Below are 19640 nucleotides of genomic sequence, written 5' to 3' on the forward strand. Positions count from 1 at the left end.
AAAGGAGCTTAATAGAAGCAGAATAAACACGTCTTTGGTTAATGATTAATGATGCATTGAGAATTAATGAGATGCAGAATTCAAAGGCAGCATAAATGCATCCACGGTCAATGAAAAGATATGAACAAATGCAAAGGTACATGAAGAGATACAATTTCACTCAAGGCGGCGTGACATGTGGCAAAGATGCTCAACTTGGTAACCTCTTAACACCAAAAAAAAAAATGAAATCTTATCTTGAGTTGTATGACATCACTCCATTAATGCACAGAGATGGGAGTGCAAAAGGGGAGGCCCTGGAGGGAAAATAAGAGAAACAACCGGGGCCAGATCACTGTGTGATTCACAACTAAGACTGCACACACTAAGTAAAGTAGCATATACACCCTGTTGTGTTTTATAAATCATGCACACATGCATGAGCATTATTTCCACCCCCCACTTTCAACTTTATGTGAGATTAGACAGGAAGTATGACACAAAAGAGGGAGACATGCTGACATGAAAAAAAAGTGTCCAGTTTGGGGCTTTCCTGCAGCTTCCACAGTCGGCAACAGTTGTCTGTAAATTATACATTTTATCAGTAGCCTTTCTTGCCCTGTTTACATTACTGAAAACACAGCATTTCAATACAAAGACTGACTGACTAATCCATCTGTCTTGTATATTTTCAACACCCACTTATTTTTGTTCAGTGTTGCTGGAGCCATTCCTAGCAGGCATTGTTAAGAGCGATGGGAACAGGTTGCCGTGGTGTCACAGCACTAACACACATTCTGTTGTCAAACATATTTATAGTTTCCATTACAAACCGTTTTCCTCACTTAATAACCTCCTTGACAAAGTTCTCTGACATTAAAAAGAAGTGGTACGGTTCCCCCGTACACACAACAAGAAACGTATGTCCTTGTATTGGAGGCGCAAAATTGCTACAAGCAACTAAAAGATTCCCTTAATGAGTGCTGGAGACAGAAGGTGTTAAATTAGCTTTGGGAGGTGATAACACATTGGTTTGTCCTGTTCCGAGGACAAGCCATCGCCTGTATGTATGGGGGAGGTGATTGTTGAATTAAAGCATAGCTTTTGGTCAATAATCACATAAATAGATTATTGATTAGACCAGCGAAGGACATTTTTCTTTGCATTCCAGTTTACCTGATCCTCAGATATTCTGTTAAATATTGATTTCTGTGATAATGGTGCATGGTGACAGACCTGTCGTATTGCTACAACTGATCAAAGGTATCTCATGACTAGCATGCAGGGATGGCTGAGCATGGCATGCAAGCACTGAATGTGAATTAATGCAGTACATGCAATGCCATCTATGACACGGTGCACAAGAATAGTGCGTCAAGAGCTGTCGGGTCAACGCATCCTCCCTCCCAACACGTCAAATACCTCCGCTTGGTCAGCGGCGCTGCGCTTGGAAGTATGACGCTCTGGGTACCCCTCTAGCATCAGTGTTGGACATGTCAAGGACGACGGGTTAGTTTCCACTTATCTTTTCAAACTAAACTTCTGTTCTCACAGGAAACCGATTCAGCTCGCTACATGTACACGGTATCTTTTTAAAATAAACTTCCATTGTTTTTCAGTTTTTTTATGCAACAGAACTTGTTTAGATCTTAGGAAAAGATTGTGGTTTGGGTTACATTATCTATGTTTGTTTGCTGTGTTGGCAGCTTTGTGTTGGTTAAGATATTATTAATGAAATAACATTAGAGCTACAGCTAACTGCATGCTGTGGTGCATTAAGAAGTGTATATCACAGAATTTATTAATTAAACCTCAACTCTGAAATGTCCACCAAAATGAAAAAAGGAACATTAAACCAGGTGTAGAGTTTCAATTGAATATCATAAATATTTGCAGTTCCAGAACTGTGAAAAAAAATTAATCTTTCTCACCAGATGCCAAAGTGATAGTGAACATTAGACTCATACAAATGGTATCCATTCAATAGCAATTAAATATTAACACAGGTCTGTAGAACTCTTGAGGAGGCTCTGAGAAAACAAGGAAGGTAGATGTCAAATACTCAGTCCTGTAATAAATCAAAGCTTGTGCAGTTTATAGTTATGGAGGTTTCCTTTTTGAAAAATGTAGCATTTCCATTAACAAAAATAAGGTGTATAAGGTGTAATAAGTCAGTGTTAATTAGTAATTACTACACTGTTCACAACCTGCCCAACACCAAACAGCAGACAGAGAAAGTGACAAGTTGGTGAATACAGTGGAGTATTCCAGAGTTGGAGGAGACCAAACAGAGCCAAAAGGAGAATGAATGTTGCTTAAATAATCCAAATAAATGCTCCTGCGTCTCTGTTTTTGCTGGGTGTACAAATAAGCATCTGTAAATGTCAGCCCCTTTATTTTCTTTTAATTCTTCTGTTTTTTTTCCACTTTATTGTATGACATGTTATGATGTGAAGCACTTTGAGTCTGCCTTGTGTATGAAATGTGCTATACAAATAAAGTTGCCTTGCCTTGCCTTTATATAGTTAATATAGATCCAGTTAAATTGTATCTACATTCATCCAAACGCAAGAAAGGCTGCTGAAAAACACGCATTTCCACAGGCAAAAAAAGGGTCACCAGCCATGAGGGAATCAACCTGCACATAATATAGTTATTGTGTGAGTGAATAACACAGCCGGAACAGATCTACCTCATGTGGAGTAATCTGAATTTATACTTCCATCAGAAGGTCAGTATTCCTACAGCAGACGTTAACTGGATTTAAATTGAATACATATTGACTGTCTTGTGTGGACACGTCGCGTTCAAAGTCATTGCTTGGGAATGGGAGATGTGATGGAGACTATGCTGCAGCATGACTCATCTTGTCGGTACACATTGCTGCTATACATATCTATATATCTATTCAATATACGTATATTTATATATATATATATATATATATATATATATATATATATATATATATATATATATATATATAAATACGTATATTGTGTGTACGTATATATATATATATATATGTGTGTGTTATTGCATCATTGCATAGAAATACCGGTAGTCACATATTGTTCTGGATGGAATACATTATCTCTCTAACAGGCAGAGACATTCCCAACTCATTAATAACCATCTACACAGCAGAGCTATTCGATGCAAAGTGCTCTCTGCTCCTGGCAACAGATCTGCTGCCAGAGTGGGAACGGACTCCCGCTGATAGCAGATAGCAGTGCTTTTTCGCGCCAAGTGACCTGAAGAAGTGTGAGCAGCTTTGCCGTTGCGAGGCTCCTCCAAATCAATCCCCAACTTGATTTATTTCTTCAACATTGGTCTGCAGCATTGGAATAACGACAGGGCAACAAAAATGTTGGCATGGGAAAATGTAAACCTGATGAGTGGATCATTTTGGTGTAGGAAACAAAACATCTCGAAAAAACAGTAAAAGTAACAGTCTCAGCCTCACAATGGAAAGGTCAAATTAAAGAAGCAATACTCACCGAGATGATAGCAGATAAAGTCTCTATGGCTCCGGTGCTCAGTGTGATGTAGGGGAGAATGCTCTCGGTAAAGCCTGCTTCATGAAGGATACCATTGGTGTAGTACCAGATCTATGAAAAACAATACATATTAAAATAATATATATTAAAATTGTGAAAAGTAATAGGTTTGCATGAGCTGAAGCACTGATTGATGCTGTGACATTGTTGGAAGGAATAATTCTCGGCTGTCACCTTCTGAGTCATTTGACAGGTATGATGGTGATGACAAATGATGATAAAGACTTCAACAGGAAATTAAACCTGTCTTCTTGGAATGAAAATCTATGTAAATTTAGTTATGTTAACATCCTTTATGATTCCTCACTTTGCATATTACATTATTATTGAAAAGTCCTTCAACCTATCAAATGTGAAAAAAATGTAAATCCCCAGAAATCCACAGAAGTGAAACACTTATTAGAAAAATACTGTTTTCCTTGAAGATACCTGTCACAGTTTTGTCGTGAGCAGGAGAGGAGGCGGTGCCAAATTTATGAGAGATTCTATGCACGACTAGTAGAGCCTTAATAGATATGTGGAAGTTTGCAATTGCACCCTTTTTCAATAAACAGATTTCACTTGTCTGCTTCACATGGACTTAAATACAAAACAGCATCATTCTCTAAAACCTTATTGTAACTTTTCTTATTGTATGTTTTTGACCAGGTTCTTCTACATTGACCCTTATTGAGAGAGCAACAATCTAAAGTCATGTTCTACTCAGTTCATTGCTGTTGTTCTCTTTGTTTTAAGTACTGGATGGTAGCAATAAGATGCAGCTCTCTGGCAAAACCTGCCATCTATATGCACAAGACCATGAGGGGTCCTTATTTGAACAACAGTCATCACATCCCAGCAAGTCCACTAAAATACATCAGGTGGAGGATGGTTAAACATCTCTTCCCATCAACAAAGTGCACAAAAAAGTAAAGACATATTGATTCTCTCTAACTGGGAAAAGGAAGTCTTCATAAAACAGCCTTTTTATGATCAATATTGTTACACTTTGGCCTTTTAAACACAAACAGAAAATATAAAGAATAATAATTGAATAGCACCATAGCAAATAATGAAAGGATATTTTTAGAGAGAACAAAATGGGATCACACCTGTGCACACAGAGAGCCCTGGAGTACTGCTGTTTACTAATGTGCTGCTACATCTGATCCACTGACGAGCAGCCATTGTGTCACTGAAGAGTGAACATTGGACTCCATAATTATTATTGACTCCAAATAAATGTCTGCTGTGGTCAAAAAATATAAACTAACATAGTGCTGTTTGCCTAAGATAACACTAGCTGAAATCAGGGACCTGGAGTCGGACTGGTTGTGTTCTACACGGACGAAGAAAGCAGGAAGGCCCTTTCTCTTGTTTGAGTTAGAGGAACTTCACTTTGCTGCCATGGCACAAGTCAGTCAGACCCTAAACTGATTGACAATCTTGAGATGTAACAAAGTGTGACAGAGCATCTTCAAAAAAGCCTCCGGCTGATATGCAGCATGTTTGTCATGTAAGTGGTGTTAAAAAGAAGGTCTATCAATAAGCACATTGGTGGGTTTATTTCAATAAAATAAATTCCTCAATATGATGGACTAAATCAGGAGAGAGGACAGGATTAAACTGGCAATCTGGCAAAGGTGAAATAAGAAGTGCATCTTACGGCATTGAGGCCACAGAGCTGATAGCAGGCCATGATGATGACGATGGTGATGAGCTGCCAGCGCACAGCCGGGCTCCTCAGCAGCTGTAACACAGAGCTGGTCTGTATGTTGTCCTGAGCCCGAGCCTCCGCTTGGACCTCCTCCAGCTCCAGGGACACATCTTCCTTCCCCAAAAACCTCTGGAAGGCTGACAGACACACACGCACACACACACCATCATGCTGAGATCAAAGAAGTTGAGGATTCATCCCACATATTGCCAAGAACGGATCAATGTTGAAACATTCAACACTCACTTAGACTTAACTAAAATTGGTTTTCTGCGGCTTTGTCAAGTGTCCATGAACAGCATAAACTGGGTCCCGTTTTTGTGTCTTTGTTATGTGTGATCTGTAGTCTAACCGTGATTTATGCCGGTGTCTTTGGCTCATCTCAAAATGAGAATAGGGAATGCAGTCTCAATGTTAATGCGCTCCCAGCTCAGTCCCTGTCAGTGTTTAGAAAACATCCTCAAAACACCTGGAACTGACATTTAGTTAAAGTTCAGTCTTGGTTATTTTCTTGGAGCTATTGGCAATAAAGTTCTGAATCAAATTATGTGCATTAAATTAATCCAAACAAATCAAATCGCAGATCAGTACGTGACTACAGGATGTGGAGAATTTGTGTGGAAAGTAGAAATCACCAGACCTTTTGATTGCAATAAATGGTTTCATGCTTTCAAGCTGATGAGACTGAGTGGATAAAATATATTCTTATTAATCCACCTTTTTCTGTTTCCAAAAAACAACAAAAACTCCTGCATGTCAATTACCAACTTATGATGAAAGCTTCTGTGCGGAGTTATTGACCAAGGGCGGCTTTGTAAAGAACTGGATTTGTTTAATGGAATTACGAACAACACATTTTGTTCGGCTTCAGCGACACACACATTGCATGTTGATGAAAACACTGAATGTCAACATCACTGATTGTTCACAGGAAGACTTCACAGAATACCTTTCAGTGTAGTCAAACATATGTGTGACACACCCTCTGGCTACATTCTGGGCCCGTCGTGTTCTCAGTTTGAATGCTTCGGGATACATCATTCAGCACGATATTACATTTTACTGCAATGCAGATCCCACTCTCATCCCTCACTTTCTGCCAAACAAGATTCTTTTCTCATTCAGACGGCAGAAAAACAAAAACAGAAACACACACTTTATATTCATGTGTGCAGAGCTGACCAGGTTTCTGGCATCTTTTGCAACTAGGTGAGCTGAAGGTAGTTTGAACTTGTGCTACTTGAATGCAATGGACTGGAGGCAATAGGTGGGTGTAAAGCCACCGCTTTCCTCACTTTAATCCTTTCTCCTATCCCTGGGGGTTATGGGGGTCTGAGGTGGTTACAGGCTAAGGACATGAACAAGAATAGAACATCTCTAACAGTGACCACAAGCAGGTCATTATGATGTGGGAGTGCCAACAGGGACCACATAGGAGGCAGGAACCACATAGGAGGCAGGAACCAACAGTCCAAGGTTTTGATGAGCCGAAGCACTGATTGACGCTGTGGCACCGATGGAATGAATATGTCTCGCCTGTCAGTTTCACTGCAGCACAATAGGACTATGTGACATCACCAACTGACTGTCAGACTAGAATTTCACTGGCGTCATTTGAAGTATGACAGTGATGGTGAATAAAGAGACCTCCAGAGTGATCACAATCAAACCCGTCATTTTCCTGGGATGAAAATCTCTCTTCATCTAAATGAAGTCATGTTCATATCTATAATGATTCAGAGAGCTTTTGATTTTCTGACTGTATTAGGCTACTGCAAAGTCCATCAACCTCACTACCATCAAGTCCAATACCCATTTGCATATACATATAGAATTTAGCTTTCTAATTTAAATCATTTGTGGCATTCCTGTTCTCAGATGTAGGCTATCATCATGAAATGAGATGTCCTTTTGAATTTGTGTCGTGAATTTAAGTGGGAGAAAGGACTTATTTTCCTCACATTTCACTGGTGTACACAGACACACACGTGGTGGTGCTAAAACAAGTGTTACACTAAATTAGGCAGGATTTAGATATTGTATGTCTCGAACAAATAATAACAATAAACAAACAAAATACAAGCCTGAAACATATTTTTCGAATTATCTTCACCCATTTTCCTTAATATAATTCTATGTTCTGCAACTACGGGAAGGAAACAACCAAAACTACAGTGTGACTAGTAATTACTGTGTTGCTAGTGCAGAGAAGACTCCCCCATGTTGCCTGGTATTTTTATGGTACAAAGAACTAGAGAGCACGTACACTGAAAATGGCAAATATAAGAACCAAGCGATAACGGTGATTACTGGCAGGACGGAAAAGAAAAGAAGAAAAAACCTATCATGCTAAGATCATCCTCAAGAAGTTGCCCACCATGGGATCTTACCTCAAAGGGATTATTATCGAGATACATATATGTAAATGAATATGTAATTGTCTCCCTGCTGAGAGAAACTATGGAAACCTGCTTTAAGCCAGAGTCATACTGGGGCCGTCATTGTCAGTATAGATGTTTGGAAACCCATTTTATTTTCCCTGCAGGAGGACCACAGGGCTCCACTCCACATCACTGTTTTTGCCAGAGTATTCTCAGCGCACCCAGAAATGCACACAGTAGCCTGACTGACAGCCTGTTTGCCAAACTGCAACAATACTGTGGCAACAAAAACACCCTTATAGAAACAGGTGTTAAATATTTAAAGAGGGCCTGAAAGAGAGGGATATATCTTGAATTTAAAGGATATGTGTCGCGTTATCTTTTTATTGTCAACAATTCCACAATTCAAGTGAGACGATGGCAGGAGAAAAAAAAAATCGCTCAGCAATCGGTGTCAAAGATATTTTAAGAAGGGAAGACACCTCCTGTATACTCACAGGTAGAGAGTTTATAGATCAAACAACGCAAACACACCAAATTATTCTATAATCTAGTTGATTCTGGTTGATTTATTTGTTTCTGCACAATGACTCAAAAAGGTGTTTCTATAAAGATAACACATATCATTGGTGAGTTATTTCGATGGCCTAAAATGGGTGTGACAGCAAAATAGGTGTCACGGTGAATCTTATGTCAACAAGCTGGATTCAATCCCACACTTTAAGTCCTTGGCCTGACTCCACCCACTCTCACTCTGCATATAAAAAAACATGCGCATACTGTAATGCATGAAGATTTATTATTTGAGTCAGTTGGCTGGGAAGGCGAGACCTCGTGTCACATCTTTTAGTTGAGTCTTGGCACTGTGAAATTAACTCATGCCTTGTGTTCATTGGAAGGTTCAGGGCTGAAGAGGGAGATACACGGAAGGCTTCGTCGAGGCTTCTGAAATTAAGCAGCGTTTTGGCATTCACACTGACAGCCTTTCAGTACACACAGCTATCTCATCTTCGACCTCTGTGACCTTTAAATGGAAGGCAGGACAGCTACAGATATACCACATGACAAGAGACGAGCTGGGGTGCAAATAAACATGCTGCTCCTGTCTGACGCTGTATGATGGTAATAGGACAGTACAGGGCCGCCCCTCAAGACTCGTTGACTTGTAACACAACAACATGGATCTACAGCGCTGTTCAGGCTCATGCAAGCAAATTTATTCTTTTTCCAACCACCCATCTCTTCCTCAAAGAGCTTTTTACACTTTTTTGCTTGGGAATGTAACATATAGCAGTACACTAGCAGATAAATAGATTCAGAACTTTTTGGATTCTTAGCCCAATACTTTTGATACCCATGGTTGATCTTTATTCATTATTTTCTTCTTGCTCACTTCATTTGTTTTGTCTGTTTCTTCAGTTAAAAAGAGAATAAAAAACAGCAAATTTACTGATACCAATTTTTTTAACAGACTGAAGTTTGGAATGACTCATTTGGTGAGAACAGCTATAAACAAAGACAGATGGCAAACGACCGTGAGCTAAAAATAATGGTTCCATCAAGAGAAGCACAAGGGGCGTCCTTGTATTACAAACAATAACTTCACTACACGCAGTTTGAGTTCGTTTTCAAAGTCACTACACTACAGAGATGTCATCCTAAAAACGTTGATAAGCGAAAACAATAGGATTGATAACTGTCATCAATCAACATTTCCTGTGTAGCGGACGCAATCATGATTTTTATTCTTGATCTCTTAATATGTTTCCATCAGATATTGTTAATACAAATAAGAATGACACTAATATATCATAATGTCTTACATTCTGTACATGCACAGTGATGATGATGTTTTTCATATTTAAATGTCATGAAATCAAACATTGAATTCATGTTGTTTTATCATTAGTCTATTTAATTAGTAGAGTAAATAATTTGTAGCATTTTTGGTATTTCCAGAAAATTACAATACATAAATAAGAAGTGAGGTTAACACAATAATAAGAGTTATATTCTAAAGTGACCAATACCACAGGTTAAAACTTGTTCAAATGGACTTCATTATTTCCTTATTATGGATAGTATGTATTGTATGAATTAACAAACAGGATCTCCCGCTTTACAAAGAGCACAAGCATACAAACCTTCAGAGAGTGCCAATGAATGATGCATGGATAAATACATCAAAGAGTTCAACCCACCCCAATGACAACACAAATACGATGAAAGTCATATCTGATGTCACATTATCCTATATGCAATCTTAACACATACAGCTTCAGCTGTGCCCCATGCCGATCCTTCCCATGTCGTTTTAATAATTCAACAAGATCACATTATAGTTATACTCATAAAGTCTCTAAAATCTGGAAATAATGATTTCCCGAGAGGATACATGTTGATGATCAAAGTCATATCCAACGTCATATTTTTCTACGTATTAAAAACATGCACACGTTAACACTTGCCTTAACCCCATGCTGTTCCTTTGTTGCATTACAGCATGTTGACATTAAATAAGACCCCACTATAGATCCTCCCATAAAGTATTTGAACTCTAAAAACTAAGGTTGGGTAAGAGGATGCATATAGATTCATTGGGGGTTGAGTTGAGAGCATGTGCAAAAATAATTTCACCCCTGCTTCATGCACATTGGATTATACTGAAGGACTGATTTCCAAGACTTTCCTGTCTTGAAGGAGAATGAAAGAACTTTAACTAAAGCCATACAACATGCACAGCTAATTGGTCCTTCATTATCAGCTCATGAAAGCTACAGAATGTTGAGTGAGTCTTAAGTTAAGGTATGATTACACTTTAGCTTCTAATTTAGAATGATTGTGGTCATGACACATACATTATGGGTTAAGTTAAAGGTTGAGTTGGTGATTCTATTCAGAAACACTTTCTGGTATATTACTTGAAATCCTCATAACATAAAGATAGCAATGATAAATTAAATACTCTGACATAAAAAAATATATTTAGATGTCATCTGCGGCCTAGGTAGAACTGTAAAAAACCCGTCCAATCAAAAAAGGCGGGCCGGAGAAAATAATTGGATGGCCTGCCTGTCTGTCAATGCTTACTTCCTGATTGCGCGCTTTCTGACGATCTCTAGCACTCGTTTCTGGGGGAGCGGCTTCGAACAGGGGTCTGAACGAAGGGGGCGGGACATTTTCGGTTTGACGATGTGTTCAAAGTCAAAGTCTGTTGTTTTTCCAAATTATCTTGTCTGCCTTTAATCCTGAAGAAAGAAGATTCTCACCCATTATGCTGAATGAAATATCTCAAAAATGTACGCAGCCCTACCTGCAGGTATACTATGGTAATTTGTGCAATGCTAAATTGACACTTTTACCCCAGCAGCATTTCTTACACGCTCCAGAAGTTCTTTGGTGTGATTGAGACCAGAAAGCTTTGCTTAAAACCCAAATGTGTTTGAGACATGAAAGTCTAGTGTAGCAGCCTGCAGGCATTTAGCAGATGTATTCAAGTCAGAGCTGTGGCACATGTGTTTCTGTATAGCGCATACAATACCTCTTTCTGCTCCAGCCTCATCTCTTCTCTCTATCAGCAAGTAGCGAGGACTCTCAGGGAGGAAGGGCAGCACACACAGCTGCAACCCTGCCGGCACCGCCAGGAAGGTAAACAGGTAAGGCCACCTGCTTTCCTGTGGTCAGAACATCCACAAAAGAACTACATCAAAGACATGGTATGTGTATTTGATGGTATATGATATACAGACATTAGACAAAACTGATGCTCCGTGGTATATGTTGATGTACATCATACGCAAGCAGTGACGATCATCATTTAAATGCAGCATTACAATGAGTTACAGTGCTCGCAGAAGATGGGGCATAGGCTTTAGGCATGAATGATTTGTATGAGAAAGCTTAGTATAAGACGTATGTTGTTCAAGTGACGCATCTATTCATGCAAATTTTAACTTCAAGTAAAAGTAAAAGGCTGCGTTAAATGCAATGGTGAATTTGTGAAATAGCATCTCTCTAAATACCACCACATCCCCTGAACTACAAAAATATAAAATCATAATTCTGGTCAGGTAACACTCACTATGATCACCATTACCGTAGATTAATGTACAGTATGTTTCCTACAGGCAAATATTTAAGTGGTCTCTCGATCTTAGAAATGACTTTGGTCAAGGCCATTCTCTCTTAATAGAGGTGAAACTCCAAATTATCTGAAATTGGCTGTTCCCTATCTGCATTACAACTAGGTCTGTGTTTCCGAGTGCATAATGGAGGCAGGCAAGACAAATAGCCAAACACAAGTGCATTTGTAGGGATGCAGTTAGTCATCGAGGTTGTCTCCATTTTTTTTTTTTTTTTTGCGATTTCTTTACAAAATGCCTCAAAGGCCAAATATTTATGAAAACATGTTAGATTTATGGAAGCTGTTCTTGAGCACTTGAGGCACTTGAGTCATTCAAGACGACACTGGATTTTAGTATCACAATTCCTGGAAAATACTACCTGATGTTTCTCTCAAAGGTTGTCTAGTTTACACACATTCCTTGAATGTAAGTTCTTCAATGTCAAAAATCGGAGCATAATGTGTAGAAGTAAACGTCACGTTTGGCTTCATGATCACTTTTGCAAACTGGAGTGAGTATGTATGTAATTACACTTTAAAGACTAGAGAATAGGGCAGCCTGAAATTGGGACAAAACTGACTGAATATTTGTTTTCTGCAACATATATTGCAATATGAAAAAATACAGTATTTTTCTCCCAAGATGTTGTACATTTTAAGTTAAATGCATCAATTTGAGGCACTTTAAGAGGTAAATTACGAGGCTGTATATTGTGTTCTAGTAAAACAAATCTTCATAAACTCACTAGTCAAAATGGAACACACCTCCAACGTCAGTTGAGAATGACAAAGAAAGCTCAGATCCTGTGGGAATTCTGAATCCCAACTGATAAACTGGCGATGGCTCACCGACAAACAACAAAGTCAGCAGTAGTGATAGATGTAGCTATCCCAAGCAAGAGCAGCATCAGGAAGAAGGAACATGAGAAAGTATACCAAGGGCTGAAAGAGGAGCTAGAAAAGCTTGCATCAGTGGTTCCGGTGGTAATATATATGCATTTAGAGATATTACTTGGAATATGAAATATATATAATGCCCTATATCTAATGTAGGGCATGCTTTTTATTTTTTTTGCCTCGAACTGATTTTAAACATGCGTGTCTTTACTGGTAATAGTCCAACTCTTCTCCATGATCCTCTTTGCACTAAATCCTGGGTGAGCTATGTAAATGTTTGCATGCTGCACTGAACAGTGGCTCATCTTATCCCAGCTGGAGATGAGCGTAGGTCTCAAAGCTGCCGTCATTGATTTCTGTGGCCCGTTCCAGGAGAAATTGATTTTTTATATCTCTTTATAATTTGACGGTATGATATAATACAGCTCACTCACGACTGCACGACAAACTGAATGTTTCTATTACAGGCACGTCCCAACAAAGAGAAAAAAAGTTGAGGTTACTCGAGGGAGGTTTATAGCTGACAGGAGCTACAGTGTCCACAATCAAACAATGGAATACAACGCCAATAATCAGGTTGGACTTCACACAAACAAACACACGGTTTTAGTCTTGTTAACACGTATAACTTGGACACATATGTTGCCTAAATAGACTATTTAAGTGGGTCAAGCTGGGTTAGCTGGGCTCCTCTGATCCCATCATCCCTAGTGATAGAATAAATCACCGTTCAGATAGCCTTCCCACGACCTGGAGTGATACTCGTTTACAGTAAACCAGCAGGAAATAGGTTTTGCCATTTTCCAAAAGCCTTGCGATTTTTCATTTCAGTTATCTCTTAGGCTGCAAGAGACTACAGTGTGTACATTGTCATCCTGTGATATTATACGAAATGGAAAAACATCTTTTTTTTCGTCTTGAGCTCAGATGAACAAAACAAGAGGGGAATGTGCACTTCATAAAGTCCGTTGCAGAAGGAACACCGGAGAGTCGGAGAGGGGTTATGTGAAAAGTTAACTTCTCAGATAGAGGGAGTGGAAAGTCAGGTAGTCCACATCTGTGATGGTCCTATTAGACAAGTTAGTATTATCAGTCTTGGGTCAGTCTTAATTACATTGCCTTGCCATTCAGCAAGTGAGAAATTAACCTGCTCCTACATCACTGTATGGTACAGGCAGCATCCGTTTATCACAAATCTTTATTTCCATAGAGGTTAGTGGGATTTAATTGGCTGTCACTCGCTGTTTAAAGACAAATGCATGATGGAAAATACATTAAGATTAAATGTTCTGTTATCCTGAATGAGCAATTGCATTGTAAGTAAAGTGTAGTTTAGTATGTTCTAATCCATCTGTGATGCCAAGCGATTGGAAACTTACAAGTATAAAAAAAATGGCATCTTCAAAGACAACATTCTGCTTTTTTCTTCTTTGTTTCATGTCTCAGTAGCCTGCCCATTTCCTGGAAAACAAACGTTTCCCTGGAGTTCTTGTATTTCTGTAGAAAGTACAAACACAACACCCCATCCACATTCAATTCTCACAATCTTGTTGGTATAAACCTCAGATCACCAGAGTCAAAGCCTTTGGAATACTAGAGGAAATCTGCCAGGATCAGAAGAAAAGCTTGTCATCACTCTGCCTTTAGTGGTTTGTAATGAATGTCACCTCCTCTATAAGCCTATTTTTCTGATGCTCTTTCAAACGAGCAAACTGGCGGTTGGCCCTTGATGTCCTATTCTTCAAATATAAAAGCAGCCCTGCTTACAGATGAATGGGTATTCAACTAAGATTCATACCTTACAGGAGGGGGATTAAACTATAACTGTTGGTCTCGTGACAAAGTGGTTTATTGAAGCTCTTGGCATTGACAGCACAGACCTTTATAAATTACTCAATAAATTATAACCTAGAAGAGCATTTTTGACGACTAATGCTCAAATGAATCTGATAAAGTGGCCAGACAGCTGAATAAAAAGAGAATTAGCAACACCAAACACAAGGAAGCGTGGTGGGGAAGATTCCTCCAGCCTGGGCACAAGAACTTCTAAGGCAGTTGGCTCATTATAAAAAATAAACTGAACAAAAGTCCAATGTCTTGAATAATTATCCAAACCACAAAGTTATTCCTGACAAGGAAGAGGAATACATAGATGTATTGAGACAAAAAAAACAAGTGCACTTTACTTGAGTGTTGTTGTTTACATTTTGAAACCAATGTTTATTCTGGGAGTTATGCAAAAGTCTCTCATTGTACTTGAGTACAAGTCTAAACCATGTCAAAATTCTTGTTGAATGTTCATACTTTGCAGAATTACACTTGCACATTTGATTTAAATCTGTTCGAAAAGGTGCTTAGGCCTAAATGGTCTGTTATTCTTTCAGTTTTGTTACCTTGTTGGGCTATATTTTTTTAAATAGGGGAATTAGTTTGGTTTTACTGTTCATTAACTTGCAAAATAGTCTTAAAAACCAACATGAAAAGGAATTGTGATAAGATCAAGGATCGTGATCCTGCCTGAAAAAAATTGTGATATATTTTTGCCATATCGCCCATCTCTAGAAGACCCTTATTAAGAAAAAGTGGAAAAATCATTTTGAAAGAAAGAGAAAGAGATGAGGCAAGGTATCCAAACTTTACAGACTCTTTACAAACTCTCTCCTCCTGTCGTGCCGTGGACAGTGTTAAATTACAGTGGGAACGTGATCTGGAAAACACCCGAACACTATAATGTGACATATGTTTATTAAATATGTTTGTTATAGACTTATACAGGTGAAGATTTCTAGATAATATAGAATATAAAAAACAGAATTTTTATAAAAAATGGATTATAATACATCAAACCTATGTTGGTAGAGAGGATCTTTAATACATATGTTATGGCTCTATCCGGCGCGCAACATTACTATTTGGGTTTAGTTTAGCTTGATTTTCAGTTTGTAACAATATGCTCTTTAACCCACCGTACAACACCATGTTTCCAGCCTTTGTGCTGAGATGGCCATTCCAACCTTACCGTATAAACATTTGTGGTACTAATCTTCACATCTAACTGATTTTTATTTATTTTTTCTTATTCCAGTGCATGAATGTTTGTCAGAAATTCAATCCAAAATCAAAATAAAGTGTTTCAGCTTTAATGTCTGCAAACAGACTTTGGATAACAGATAAAGGCATATTATGGCCACTGAGTCTAACCTTACTGGTGTAAGCTGTGTTCGAAGCATGCTGATGAGTTCATTGTCTCGTGGGGAATTCAGTGACAAAAGCCTGTTCTTGCTGTTGTGCTGAAATAAACATGTTTCCCTACTGGGAGAAGGTCAGCGGCTAAGCATAAAGGTTGGAGTAATTATCATTTGTCAAAGCTTATCACCATTTTGCACCACAAAGTGACATCTCAGACCAGCTCCCATTAAGAGAAGCCTCCGCTGAGAGGACGCTGAGAGGACGGAGTCTCAAGACCACAACGTGAGTGAGGACCAGGGTAGCATTTCATCGGATATGACAGATGCTGTGACGCTCGTGGTGCTGAAGAGTGTGACAAGAGGTGACATGAATACATAACAGTGGCTGCATGAAGGTTACATATTATATTTATAAAGGTGGTCTGCGGCTCAAAATGATGGATGCGACAAACCAACACTTATAAATTAAAAATGAGTACCTGCTTGGACGCTACATGCCTGCGTGTAAATGTCAGCACAAACAGACCGGAGGAAAATAGGAGGGGATCACTTGGTCGAATCCGAAAATTCAACTATAATTGAGTAGATTCACAGCTCAGGACATGTTTTAGGTTCCAAACAGGAACAAAATGCACATTGATTGGATAAGTTCCATAGTTGCAGAGTTGTGAATGTATATCTTTATATTTCTTTGTCAGGATTATGATTTTGAGACCGGACAAAGTGTGGATGTGGTGCAGATCATAGAAGTAGAACATGCGCACAACTGTCTCTTTTATAAGCAAATATGAAAAAGGAATGAATGGGCCTTAAAGTCGATCTGAAATGAAAAATGCCCTTTTATGTCACACCCCCGGTTGCATCGTGCACAACGATACATGCTGAAGAACATACCAAAAAAAATCAATCGCTTAACCTTTTTATATCAATATCAAGTATTTCATTCTTCCTGGAAAAAAAGACTCATTCTTTCATCTTACAATTCCAACCAATAATATCTTGACATTCATCCATCAATCAAAATTTGGCTCTGCAAAGAGAAGGTCATGAGCTAATCTTTTCAACAATTGAACCAAATTCCTCCCAACATTTCACTCACAAATACATAAACATACGAAAGATAGATGCTGTCGGCATAGTGACCAAGGTTATATCTTGATACCTGTGTTTGTGGAGCTAACTTTGGCCAGAGATGAGTTATTATAAAAACAAATCATGGAGTCCATTGAGGTAGCACCTATTGACCCTGCTGATTGGTCAGATAAGGTCAGAAAAGTTAATCAGCAGAGGTCCCTGTGAGTTACAAGAGGATTCTACTTTTACTAAAAGAGAGGATGGAAGAAGTTGCCGGCACCACATCTTTCATAGGAAATCAATACAAGGGGCTGGCATTGGTTGGCTTTCTGAGAAAAACAACATATTTACTGCAAGCTCTTTGAGAAAAAATTACATATCGATCACCACAGGGCACACATGGTGCACACACGTGCTCGTGGAAGGAATTTAATTGAAGTGGGGGTTCCTTAAGACATTATTTTTATATTTAGTTATTGATTTTTAAAACTGCATCACTTATATGCGCTTTTATTTGTCAAATACATTTCAGCACAGGTTATTTTAACATAGTATTTTGTTTAGATTATTTAAGAAGTATAATCTTTGATTACACTTTTAAGTAAAGTATTAGCGTTCTAAAGAGATTCAAGATTCACTTTATTGTGTCTCCCAGGGAGAAATTTGTCTCGGTTTTGGGGTAGTTGCTGCATCAACAGTAGGATATCACATGACATACAACATACAACACACAACATACAGCTAGTTGACGTATGGGTAGGATTAAAAGCATAAGAAAGAGGACTAAAAACATTTGAACAACAGTGCAAAAATTGTTGTACATGATTTTGTGCAAAAAACGCAATTAACCAGCCATTCCATTCCCATTCATTCTGTACATTCACTCTCTCATACATGTGCAAAACAGCAATCACACCTCCATTCATACATCTATACCTATGCAAAAATAGCAATCCCACCAAGCATACATTCATTCATTCTAGTCTCATTCATTCATCCTTACATACATCCATCAGGTCCTATTCACTACAATATGCATACAATTATCCCTCCACAACTCCCCATACATTTAGTCCTAGTTACCAATACAATACTCCATCTCTGCGCATATACATTCAGTCATCAAAAACATTGCATTCCCCAATTCGGTCATTGACTGAGAGAGGAATGACTGAGTGTTTGTACCTGTATTGTTTACAGATGTGTTTTATTATTATTATGAAATGCATGGTTATGATGTATTCAGTTAGGGAAGAGTTTGAGGTGTTGCACATGCCTGGGTGAGTATCGATCCAATATGTGTCAAATGGTCTAGTGAGTGGTGGTCATGTGGGATCTCAGTGATGTCTGTGGTCTGCTTGGCAATGTGCTTCCCGTAGGTTACCCAGTTGGCTTTTTTTGGAGTTGTACTGCAGTTGTAGTGGAGCGTGGGGGGGAAGGGGAGCGAGGATGAGGAGGTGGATGTTGCCCATGTCATGGCTCACATAGACATTCTGGAGTGTGGCTCCTAATGAGTGTCAAGTCTAGTGTTTCCACGGTGAAGTAGGCAGAGTCGACTTGTGTAGGCTCGTCGTTATTAAGGATAGTGAGGTTTGGTCTGCAATATTTTATTTGTTTAGTTGCTGCTGCTGGTGTTTCCATTAGACATTTGGTCTCTTGGTCCTGTGACTAATCTTTTGCGGTGCAGTGGCTCCGCCTGGTGGTCTGGTTTAAGTGAATCCAGTTCCTTGAAGGGTCTCGTTAATAAAGCTGTCAATTCAGAGAAGTCGGTTTCAGATGGTTTCGGTTTGTGTGGTGGAAATGCAAAGATCCACATGTAGATCCTGCATCTACTCCTTTGACAGCGGTTTGGGCGCCATTTTAGTTATTGGGGTGGTCTAAAATTGGTTTGTGTGCTTTGGTGGGCAGAATGGTGTTGAGTGAGACGGACGTAATGCGGATGTGAGAACAGGTAAGTGTATAATAATGCGCTTGTGAATGTGTTTCAATGCAATGACTTAATTTTGTTCGAGGACCTTGCCCACGTTGGCTTGAAATAAATTAATAAATAAAAGATATAAAAAAAAAATATATATATATATATATATATATATATATATATAAAAGCTGTTTATCTCTTCCTTGGTTATGGCATTGGGCTCCTATACATTGGCTTCAGCTCTCCGGTTCTACTTGAATCATTCAGTCTGTCTGAATGTCTGTTTCATGAATGATTCACTCTTAGTTACGCGTGAGCTTTCTCTCTTGATCTCTCTCTTCTGATCATGCTGAAAGTTTCAAACCTTGAAAGTAAATGCCCAGCTGAAAATGTGCAATACTGTGTAACAGACACATGCAGAGGATGTCAGAGGGGCAGCTGCTCATAAAAAGCCTTTTTTACTAGCTGAATACATGGGAGCGTTGTTGAATTCCAGAATTGATATGACATGATTCCCTTACTAGATAAAGGAAGCAATTCCTAAGTAAAGCACAGTGCATTGATATAATATGAGCATGAAATTATAGGCTACTTTCTTTGGCCACATATAACTGATATTTGCTATGTGAATGAAATATTAATGCTAAAATATTTGATTCGCCACACAAACCATAATAAAAAGCAGCCTATTCTTCTTGTAATTGTTGTATCTTTAAATGGGGAACTCAAAAATACCACTGTCAAATGTATCAGTATTTTCTGATTGAATCATTTCTTTAGTGTTTTTTAATTTCTTAAAAACTACTCAATTAAGTGAGTTAAAC

At 38.6% G+C, this 19640-nt stretch overlaps 1 protein-coding gene across 2 annotated transcripts in view; it reads right to left on the bottom strand.

Moving 5' to 3' along the window:
• Positions 1–19640, bottom strand: part of slc2a9l2 (solute carrier family 2 member 9, like 2) — an 80306-nt gene that overhangs the window by 44552 nt on the left and 16114 nt on the right. For both annotated transcript variants that reach the window (XM_084022839.1, XM_084022840.1), the window contains exons 7-9: positions 11158–11290; positions 5185–5372; positions 3480–3590 (exon numbers count right to left, since the gene is read on the bottom strand). In XM_084022839.1, the coding sequence (XP_083878965.1) occupies positions 3480–3590; positions 5185–5372; positions 11158–11290 (432 nt within the window). The remainder of the gene's footprint in view (positions 1–3479; positions 3591–5184; positions 5373–11157; positions 11291–19640) is intronic.

Source organism: Eutrigla gurnardus, assembly GCF_963514095.1.
Source record: "Eutrigla gurnardus genome assembly, chromosome: 2".
Classification (NCBI taxonomy): Eukaryota; Metazoa; Chordata; class Actinopteri; order Perciformes; family Triglidae; genus Eutrigla; species Eutrigla gurnardus.